We start from the raw sequence: 11,237 nt of genomic DNA on the forward strand, positions 1-11,237 counted from the left end.
GACACCCATAACCATTCTTACAGACCATAAGAACCTTCTTTACTTAGAAGGGGCACGTCGTTTGAACTCTCGACAAGCCCGCTGGGCATTATTTTTTTCTCGATTTAATTTTCTCATCTCCTTCATCCCTGGCTCCAAGAATCTAAAGGCGGATGCTCTGTCTCGACAATTCCTTGCTGAAGACAAGTCTGAAGAGCAGCTAGAGACAATTATTCCCTCTAGATGTATCCTGTCCGCCAACTCGTTTGATATTATGGGCAAGATTCAATCCGAGCAATCACAGATTCCTATGGGGCTCAAGGTTCCGGAGGGAAGACTCTACACGGCGCCTCAACACCGCAAAAGGGTTCTCGAGTGGTGCCATTCCTCTAAGTCTGCAGGACATCCAGGGATACGGAAAACCAACGACCTTGTTCAACGTACCTTCTGGTGGCCTGAGAGGGCTAAGGATGTGGAGGAGTTCGTCAAAGCATGTGGCACTTGTGCTCGCAATAAAGTACCCCGGGTTAGACCTGCAGGCCTTCTTCTTCCCTTACCTATTCCAGACCGTCCTTGGAACCATATCTCTATGGATTTCATTGTGGAGCTCCCAGACTCCAAAGGAAAGAATACCATCCTTGTGGTAATTGATCGTTTTTCCAAACAAACTCACCTTGTTCCCTTAAGGGGTCTTCCAAATTCCTCCAGGCTGGCGGACATTTTTATCCAGGAGATTTTTCGTCTTCACGGAGTACCTGCAACCATCGTCTCTGATCGTGGGCCCCAGTTTGTGTCAAGATTTTGGAGAGCCTTTTCTCGGAGGATGGGTATTTCACTTCATTTTTCCTCGGGTTACCACCCACAGACCAATGGGCAGACGGAGAGGGCCAACCAAAACCTGGAACAATACCTTCGGTGTTTCATAGCCGAGACTCAGGATGATTGGGTAGATCTACTTCCTTGGGCTGAGTTTGCTCTTAACTCCCTTCGCAATGACTCCACTCAAGAATCACCCTTCTTCATAAATTGTGGCTTTCACCCTTCCCGCCTACCCTTCTCTCCTATAACCTCAGGAGTACCAGCAGTTGATAAACGCATCTCCCGCTTAAAGGACTTATGGACAAAGACTCAGGAGAACTTAAGGGTGGCTACTGGGAGACAGAAACTTCAGGCAGATCGTCTTCGACGCCCGGTTCCAGAATTCGTCCCAGGAGACAGTGTTTGGCTTTCCTCCAGGAACATTCGTTTAAAGGTTCCTACCATGAAGTTAGCACCTAAGTTTCTCGGTCCTTTTCCTGTGGTCAAGAGGATTAATCCTGTGGCTTATCGTTTGCGTCTTCCACCCTCGTTGAAGATTCCTTCAGTCTTTCATGTTTCCTTACTTAAACCTGCATTCCGGAGTTCTCGCTTTTCTAAGTCCACGGTATCTCCACTTCCTCTTCTGGTCCAAGGTCAAGAGGAGTACGAGGTTCAGTTTATCCTGGATTCTAGGATCTCCAGAGGAGGGTTACAATATTTGGTTCACTGGAAGGGCTTTGGACCTGAGGAACGTTCCTGGATTCCCCACCGGGATCTCCACGCGCCTCGCCTCGTTCAGGCTTTCCATCGCAAGCATCCCTCCAAGCCATGTCATGGACGCCCGGAGGTCGCCCCTGAAGGGGGGGGTACTGTGAGGGTTTGGGAGTCACGCCGCCCTCGGCGTGCTCCTCACTCACCTACAGCTCCGACGGAGATCCCCGCAGCACACTCTCATTCCCTCACCGGAGCGCCGGTCACTGCTTCACGTGGGCGCGCGCGCGCACGCCAGGACTGCACTTCTAATCTCGGGCTGGCGGCTTCACCCGGTCACGCGCACGCAAACCCCGCTATACGGAGGCATGGCCACACGGCGTCGCCTCAACCCCTTAAAGGTACAGCGCATCAAAACATTGCTGCAATCAAATGCACTCAGACTACTGGGCTTTATGGCTCCTCCCATGGGACTCATTCTGGACCTATCCCTGCGGTATCCTGGCCCTTCTACACACCTCCACCTTGCTGCACTGCTATTGGACCCTCTCTCCTATATATACCTGGCAGAATCACTGACTCGTTGGCTGAGCATAGAACCAGTTGTTCTCACCATTCTCTGCCTCCCTAGTTCTCTTTGCAGACTTCCTCGTGAACCGAACCGGCTTCCGCTACGTCTTCCTGTACCTCTGGCAACCTGAACTCGGCATACGGCTACACGACTCTCCGCACCTCTGGCTTCCCGATCCTGGCTTACGGTAAACTACAACGTCCCTCTCTCCAACCCCGGACTTGGCAAACGGCCTTCCTACCAACCGTACCTCTCCTACCCCGATCCAGAACCCCAGACCAATCTACTCTCAAGACGTGCCCACGTGGCTGTGGGTGGCGTTCTAACCTTTCCCACCTCAGCACCGCGGTCCCGTCTCGTTTGTGGTGAGCACATCCTTACACTGCTCTTCTCAGACACCATCTCCTTGTACCTGGTAAGACGGATATTATATTAACATTACCATCCAACCACTATTATATTGGGGATTGAAAATTACACTAAAAAGTATTTATAGAAAATACTAAATTATTGTGATCTACTTAGATTTTGCATAGGCTTTGATACGGTTCCACACAAGAGGTTAATGTACAAAATAAAGCAAATTGGACTCTAAAAATATTTGCACCTGGATTGAAAACTGGTTGAAGGATACACAACATAGAGTTGTCGTAAATGGAACTTTTTCAGGTTGGGCTAAAGTCGTGAGTGGAGTACCTCAGGGATCGGTACTAGGACCCCTGCTTTTTAACTTGTTTGTTAATGACCTTGAGGTTGGCATCGAGAGCAAAGTCTCAATCTTTGCTGATGATACTAAATTGTGTAAGGTAGTAGAATCAGAGCAGGATGTACTTTCTCTCCAGAAGGACTTGGGGAGACTGGAAACTTGGGCAGGTAAATGGCAGATGAGGTTTAATACAGATAAATGTAAGGTTATGCATTTGAGAAACAAGAATAAACAGGAGACTTGCAAATTAAATGGGGATAAATTGGGGGAATCCTTGATGGAGAAGGATTTAGGAGTGCTTGTACACAGCAATAGTGCCCAAAGTCATGCAGTAACTGCAAAGGCAAACAAGATCTTATCTTACAATAAATGGGCAATGGTTTTAAGGGAAGTCCATGCTCAGTCACTCTCTCTGATAAGTGAATCATACAGATACAAGTACACACAGACCGATATGCCACATATCTGCAGGTCCTTACTCTGTCAGCTTCTCCTTGCTCTCTAGGCTCTCCCCTGGATTCTCCTTCGCGGGCATCACCTCTGCTTCCCCCTGCCCCACCTCGTTCTGCCTTCTCCCTCCTTTCTCCTCTTCTTCTGCTTTCTGCACTCCATCGGAGTTGTCATGTCTCCATTTATGCTCCTCTTCTCGTTCAAGGGCTTCCTGTTTGCTCTTCTCAGACACCATCTCCTTGTACCTGGTAAGACGGATATTATATTAACATTACCATCCAACCACTATTATATTGGGGATTGAAAATTACACTAAAAAGTATTTATAGAAAATACTAAATTATTGTGATCTACTTCGATTTTGCATAGGCTTTGATACGGTTCCACACGAGAGGTTAATGTACAAAATAAAGCAAATTGGACTCTAAAAATATTTGTACCTGGATTGAAAACTGGTTGAAGGATACACAACATAGAGTTGTCGTAAATGGAACTTTTTCAGGTTGGGCTAAAGTCGTGAGTGGAGTACCTCAGGGATCGGTACTAGGACCCCTGCTTTTTAACTTGTTTGTTAATGACCTTGAGGTTGGCATCGAGAGCAAAGTCTTAATCTTTGCTGATGATACTAAATTGTGTAAGGTAGTAGAATCAGAGCAGGATGTACTTTCTCTCCAGAAGGACTTGGGGAGACTGGAAACTTGGGCAGGTAAATGGCAGATGAGGTTTAATACAGATACATGTAAGGTTATGCATTTGAGAAACAAGAATAAACAGGAGACTTGCTAAATTAAATGGGGATAAATTGGGGGAATCCTTGATGGAGAAGGATTTAGGAGTGCTTGTACACAGCAATAGTGCCCAAAGTCATGCAGTAACTGCAAAGGCAAACAAGATCTTATCTTACAATAAATGGGCAATGGATGGAAGGGAAGTCCATGCTCAGTCACTCTCTCTGATAAGTGAATCATACAGATACAAGTACACACAGACCGATATGCCACATATCTGCAGGTCCTTACTCTGTCAGCTTCTCCTTGCTCTCTAGGCTCTCCCCTGGATTCTCCTCCTCGGGCATCACCGCTGCTTCCCCCTGCCCCACCTCATTCTGCCTTCTCCCTCCTTTCTCCTCTTCTTCTGCCTTCTGCACTCCATCGGAGTTGTCATGTCTCCATTTATGCTCCTCTTCTCGTTCAAGGGCTTCCTGTCTGCTCTTCTCAGACACCATATCCTTGTACCTGGTAAGACGGATATTATATTAACATTACCATCCAACCACTATTATATTGGGGATTGAAAATTACACTAAATATATTTATAGAAAATACTAAATTATTGTGATCTACTTAGATTTTGCATAGGCTTTGATATGGTTCCACACAAGAGGTTAATGTACAAAATAAAGCAAATTGGACTCTAAAAATATTTGCACCTGGATTGAAAACTGGTTGAAGGATACACAACATAGAGTTGTCGTAAATGGAACTTTTTCAGGTTGGGCTAAAGTCGTGAGTGGAGTACCTCAGGGACCGGTACTGGGACCCCTGCTTTTTAACTTGTTTGTTAATGACCTTGAGGTTGGCATCGAGAGCAAAGTCTCAATCTTTGCTGATGAAACTAAATTGTGTAAGGTAGTAGAATCAGAGCAGGATGTACTTTCTCTCCAGAAGGACTTGGGGAGACTGGAAACTTGGGCAGGTAAATGGCAGATGAGGTTTAATACAGATAAATGTAAGGTTATGCATTTGAGAAACAAGAATAAACAGGAGACTTGCAAATTAAATGGGGATAAATTGGGGGAATCCTTGATGGAGAAGGATTTAGGAGTGCTTGTACACAGCAATAGTGCCCAAAGTCATGCAGTAACTGCAAAGGCAAACAAGATCTTATCTTACAATAAATGGGCAATGGTTTTAAGGGAAGTCCATGCTCAGTCACTCTCTCTGATAAGTGAATCATACAGATACAAGTACACACAGACCGATATGCCACATATCTGCAGGTCCTTACTCTGTCAGCTTCTCCTTGCTCTCTAGGCTCTCCCCTGGATTCTCCTTCGCGGGCATCACCTCTGCTTCCCCCTGCCCCACCTCGTTCTGCCTTCTCCCTCCTTTCTCCTCTTCTTCTGCTTTCTGCACTCCATCGGAGTTGTCATGTCTCCATTTATGCTCCTCTTCTCGTTCAAGGGCTTCCTGTTTGCTCTTCTCAGACACCATCTCCTTGTACCTGGTAAGACGGATATTATATTAACATTACCATCCAACCACTATTATATTGGGGATTGAAAATTACACTAAAAAGTATTTATAGAAAATACTAAATTATTGTGATCTACTTCGATTTTGCATAGGCTTTGATACGGTTCCACACAAGAGGTTAATGTACAAAATAAAGCAAATTGGACTCTAAAAATATTTGTACCTGGATTGAAAACTGGTTGAAGGATACACAACATAGAGTTGTCGTAAATGGAACTTTTTCAGGTTGGGCTAAAGTCGTGAGTGGAGTACCTCAGGGATCGGTACTAGGACCCCTGCTTTTTAACTTGTTTGTTAATGACCTTGAGGTTGGCATCGAGAGCAAAGTCTTAATCTTTGCTGATGATACTAAATTGTGTAAGGTAGTAGAATCAGAGCAGGATGTACTTTCTCTCCAGAAGGACTTGGGGAGACTGGAAACTTGGGCAGGTAAATGGCAGATGAGGTTTAATACAGATACATGTAAGGTTATGCATTTGAGAAACAAGAATAAACAGGAGACTTGCTAAATTAAATGGGGATAAATTGGGGGAATCCTTGATGGAGAAGGATTTAGGAGTGCTTGTACACAGCAATAGTGCCCAAAGTCATGCAGTAACTGCAAAGGCAAACAAGATCTTATCTTACAATAAATGGGCAATGGATGGAAGGGAAGTCCATGCTCAGTCACTCTCTCTGATAAGTGAATCATACAGATACAAGTACACACAGACCGATATGCCACATATCTGCAGGTCCTTACTCTGTCAGCTTCTCCTTGCTCTCTAGGCTCTCCCCTGGATTCTCCTCCTCGGGCATCACCGCTGCTTCCCCCTGCCCCACCTCATTCTGCCTTCTCCCTCCTTTCTCTTCTTCTTCTGCCTTCTGCACTCCATCGGAGTTGTCATGTCTCCATTTATGCTCCTCTTCTCGTTCAAGGGCTTCCTGTCTGCTCTTCTCAGACACCATATCCTTGTACCTGGTAAGACGGATATTATATTAACATTACCATCCAACCACTATTATATTGGGGATTGAAAATTACACTAAAAATATTTATAGAAAATACTAAATTATTGTGATCTACTTAGATTTTGCATAGGCTTTGATACGGTTCCACACAAGAGGTTAATGTACAAAATAAAGCAAATTGGACTCTAAAAATATTTGCACCTGGATTGAAAACTGGTTGAAGGATACACAACATAGAGTTGTCGTAAATGGAACTTTTTCAGGTTGGGCTAAAGTCGTGAGTGGAGTACCTCAGGGATCGGTACTGGGACCCCTGCTTTTTAACTTGTTTGTTAATGACCTTGAGGTTGGCATCGAGAGCAAAGTCTCAATCTTTGCTGATGAAACTAAATTGTGTAAGGTAGTAGAATCAGAGCAGGATGTAATTTCTCTCCAGAAGGACTTGGGGAGACTGGAAACTTGGGCAGGTAAATGGCAGATGAGGTTTAATACAGATAAATGTAAGGTTATGCATTTGAGAAACAAGAATAAACAGGAGACTTGCAAATTAAATGGGGATAAATTGGGGGAATCCTTGATGGAGAAGGATTTAGGAGTGCTTGTACACGGCAATAGTGCCCAAAGTCATGCAGTAACTGCAAAGGCAAACAAGATCTTATCTTACAATAAATGGGCAATGGATGGAAGGGAAGTCCATGCTCAGTCACTCTCTCTGATAAGTGAATCATACAGATACAAGTACACACAGACCGATATGCCACATATCTGCAGGTCCTTACTCTGTCAGCTTCTCCTTGCTCTCTAGGCTCTCCCCTGGATTCTCCTCGGGCATCACCTCTGCTTCCCCCTGCCCCACCTCGTTCTGCCTTCTCCCTCCTTTCTCCTCTTCTTCTGCCTTCTGCATTCCATCAGAGTTGTCATGTCTCCATTTATGCTCCTCTTCTCGTTCAAGGGCTTCCTGTCTCCTCTTCTCAGACACCATCTCCTTGTACCTGGTAAGACGGATATTATATTAACATTACCATCCAACCACTATTATATTGGGGATTGAAAATTACACTAAAAAGTATTTATAGAAAATACTAAATTATTGTGATCTACTTAGATTTTGCATAGGCTTTGATACGGTTCCACACAAGAGGTTAATGTACAAAATAGTGTACAGCAATAGTGCCCAAAGTCATGCAGTAACTGCAAAGGCAAACAAGATCTTATCTTACAATAAATGGCCAATGGATTTAAGGGAAGTAAACATAATTATGCCCCTTTACAAAGCATTAGTAAGACCACACCTTAAATATGGAGTACAATTATAGGCACCAGTCCTTAGAAAAGACATTATAATTTGGAGAAAGTGCAGAGAAGAGCCACCAAATTAATACATGGGACAAATAATCTGATTTATGAGGAGAGGCTAGCTAAATTCGATTTTTTTACATTAGAAAAGAGGCAGCTAAGAGGGGATATGATAATTTTGAAAATGTGGAATTCATTACCCATGGAGACTGTGATGGCAGATACAATAGATGTGTAAAAAAAAGGTTGGACATCTTTTTAGAAAGGAAATACAGGGATATACCAAATAAGTATACATGGGAAAGATGTTGATCCAGGGAGTAATGTGATTGCCAATTCTTGGAGTCAGGAATGGACTTATTTTTCCCCTAATGAGATATCATTAGATGATATTTTACTGGGGTTTTTTGTTTGCCTTTCTATGGATCAATATACTGTAAATAGGGTTATAGGATAAAGTATCTGTCATCCACATTTAGCGTAGGTTGAACTTGATGGACGAATGTGTAACATCCCATAGAACATAACACAGGTAGTAAGTCACAAAAAATGACACCTTGGCAGCTCCTGCCGTGTTAATCTCTAATGTTTCATTTCAACTAAATCTTGATTTTCTGCCGAGTTTGCATCTGTTTATTACCATATTTCACCGGCATAATCTGTTACCATGGCAACACCTGCCTTCTTAATGTGGGTGAATGGTGGCGGACATTGCTCACCCGCCATTTCTTTCTTTTCATTAATGTTACATCGTGGATGATACATCGGAGTACACACAGGTACAGTAGTCAACAAGCTTAGCTAATCAGAAATCAGACTATTATATATACATTCATACAGATATATATATATATATATGTAATCACCACTATTATTAAGGTTATGGTGGGTAAAAAAAAGTGACAAAAACCCTCCACAGTAAAGCATACAGCAACTGTAAATATTACTGTATGTTCATTTGCATGTCTTAGACAGGTCTGCAACCCTGTCTTTCCCCATTGTCGCCCAGCATACAGCGCTTCCACTGCAGCAAGGGATACTGGGAAATGACATGCAAATGAACACTCAGTGCCACCTTTTGTCTCAAGCTCGTATTACACAAGCAAATCCTCAAGCCAATGCATGCTGTTTTAAACACAGCTTTTAGACAGAGGCTGGGATGAGATGCAAAGCCATTAAACCCACTCACAGACATGTTTCAACCTTGATGGGTATCATCAGTGTGAGGTTGGTCTTAATGGCTAAGCAGGTTTGAGACTAGACTAGGTAATCACCACTATTATTAAGGTTATGGTGGGTAAAAAAAGTGACAAAAACCCTCCACAGTAAAGCATAAAGCAACTGTAAATATTACTGTATGTTCATTTGCATGTCTTAGACAGGTCTGCAACCCTGTCTTTCCCCATTATCGCCCAGCATACAGCGCTTCCACTGCAGCAAGGGTTGCAGACCTGTCTAAGACATGCAAATGAACATACAGTAATATTTACAGTTGTTTTATATATATGTATGTATATATATATGTATATATCTATGTATATATATATATATATATATATATATATATATATATATATATATATATATATATGTATATGTATATGTGTATGCAACAGATGCTACTCTTAGTGGATTGCAGCCATTTTAATCTCCCCACGAGACAAATTTTCGGCAACTCATATTTACAAAATTCAATTTTTTTTCTTAATGAGCGGGGTTGCTGCAAACCGCAGCAATGCTAAAAATGAGAGAAGGCGGTTAGATTTCACGGTGAGAAGAGCACATTACTGCTTTAAAACCACTGCCCCCCATGTCCGTCCCCATCCCTCCCCCCCCCGTACCTCCGTCGCTGCAAGTAGCCTCTGCACAGGGCCTGGAGCAGCGTGATATCTTGAATGTGTCTCCTGTACCTCCGTCGCTGGCTGCATCCCCTCCACAAAGCGTGGATAAACGCCACGGCACTCTGCCTGTGGTCCAGCTGCCGTCTTACACGGAACGACCTCCAGCGTGTCTGCAGAGGCACACACATGGCAAAGCAGCAGGTCGCCATATCCAGGCATGGAGCAATGGATGCTGCGCGCTAACCCACACACTGCCAAAGTGGTCTTAAAGCAATTTGGTAACAGAGGCAGCTCCTTATCGCAGAAGAAGCAGGCACCAGTTATGAGTTATCAAAGTTTGAGGTCTCATCCCTGAAATGTTAGTGTTTGAAATGCAGTGAAGTTCCAGCCACGGAACATTCTAAAGATGCATTTTTTGTAAAGATGATCAAGACCATGGCGACCGTCACGGCATTCTGTGACAAAAGGCATATGGTGGCTCAGGAATAGGTGGGACTCTACAATGTGGGATATTGTACCCGGGTCTCCAACACCCTTTTATATTAAAGATCCTAAGAAAACCTCAGAAATCTCTGCAGATACTCATGAGATCTCAAAAGCGGATCAATCTTTGAACTCCCACCTATGTCCATTAACCTTTAGAGTTCATTTATGTCTTATTTGGTATGTCACTGGCACTTACCGAGGCCCCTACCCCCAACACGGGCTCCCCCACAAGCCTCACTCCCCCATAGTAATGGCCAATAGCCCTATTAGCCACTTATTGGCTGCTAGTTAATATAAACACATTATATACGTTAAACGCTGAAATAACAGACATTGATATAAACTAAACTGACTATATAATCTATTCCATAGAGTCCCAATGTGGTTACCGAGGCTCTCAGGGAGGTTTTTTAGGGACTGATCAGGATAAATATGATAAATGTTAGTATTTCGCTGCCTCAGCAGGTTCTGCTCTTTAAAAAAATCTTTTAAGTGTTATGTAGCCCTGTTTCCCCGTAAACAAGATGGCTACTGGTGCTGCCCTTTACCTGTTGGCTCACAGGGGCCTAAGCCGCCGCCACGGGGAGCCTAGGGTGATATACTTACAACCTTGGTGCAGCGCCTCCACCTGAGAGGGATCCCAACGTAGTGGGAGGAGCTCCTCACAGGACCCAAACAATGAACACACACAATGTAAAATAGAAAGGCCTTTACTGTAACATATCTTATACTCTATAATACCTTATAACTCTATGTGACTAAAGATACAACTGCCACACGCCTCACACGGCTGTACCCCACCACCGTGTAACCCACACTGTGTCCAGAGAATCCCAGTCCCACAAGGTCCCACACCCACCCCAATGTGTGTGACTGCGCGGCCCACTAAATGGAGTGTAGTACAGTTGGTGCACGTTCTGTAAGGTACCTGCCGGGTGCTCCAGCAACCGGACGCGCCGACTGAACAGACAAGGGATTCGCTGATCCAACCATAGCCTCCGCGACGAGTCTGCCTCCGCGTGGGGTGGTTTCCCGCTGGAGTGTCCCACCTTGATGACAGTCTTTGTCAGCAGGAGTGATCTGGTCCCAGGTCCCAGCTGTGTCCCTGATCTATTTACTAGCTAGTGGGGCAGGGTCCCTACCTAAGGGCCTGTCCCTGTAGCAGCTACAAACTAATTGGTGGAGCCGGGGCC

At 44.2% G+C, this 11,237-nt stretch overlaps 1 protein-coding gene across 1 annotated transcript in view; it reads right to left on the minus strand.

Moving 5' to 3' along the window:
* LOC142486093 (unconventional myosin-IXb-like) overlaps positions 1-10,315 on the minus strand; it is a 52,273-nt gene extending 41,958 nt beyond the window's left edge. The window contains exons 1-2 of the mRNA XM_075584751.1: positions 9,559-10,315; positions 7,201-7,413 (exon numbers count right to left, since the gene is read on the minus strand). Of these exons, the coding sequence (XP_075440866.1) occupies positions 7,201-7,413; positions 9,559-9,767 (422 nt within the window). The 5' untranslated portion in view covers positions 9,768-10,315. The remainder of the gene's footprint in view (positions 1-7,200; positions 7,414-9,558) is intronic.
* Between the last annotated feature and the right edge of the window lie 922 nt (positions 10,316-11,237).

Source organism: Ascaphus truei, unplaced genomic scaffold (assembly GCF_040206685.1).
Source record: "Ascaphus truei isolate aAscTru1 unplaced genomic scaffold, aAscTru1.hap1 HAP1_SCAFFOLD_733, whole genome shotgun sequence".
Lineage (NCBI taxonomy): Eukaryota > Metazoa > Chordata > Amphibia > Anura > Ascaphidae > Ascaphus > Ascaphus truei.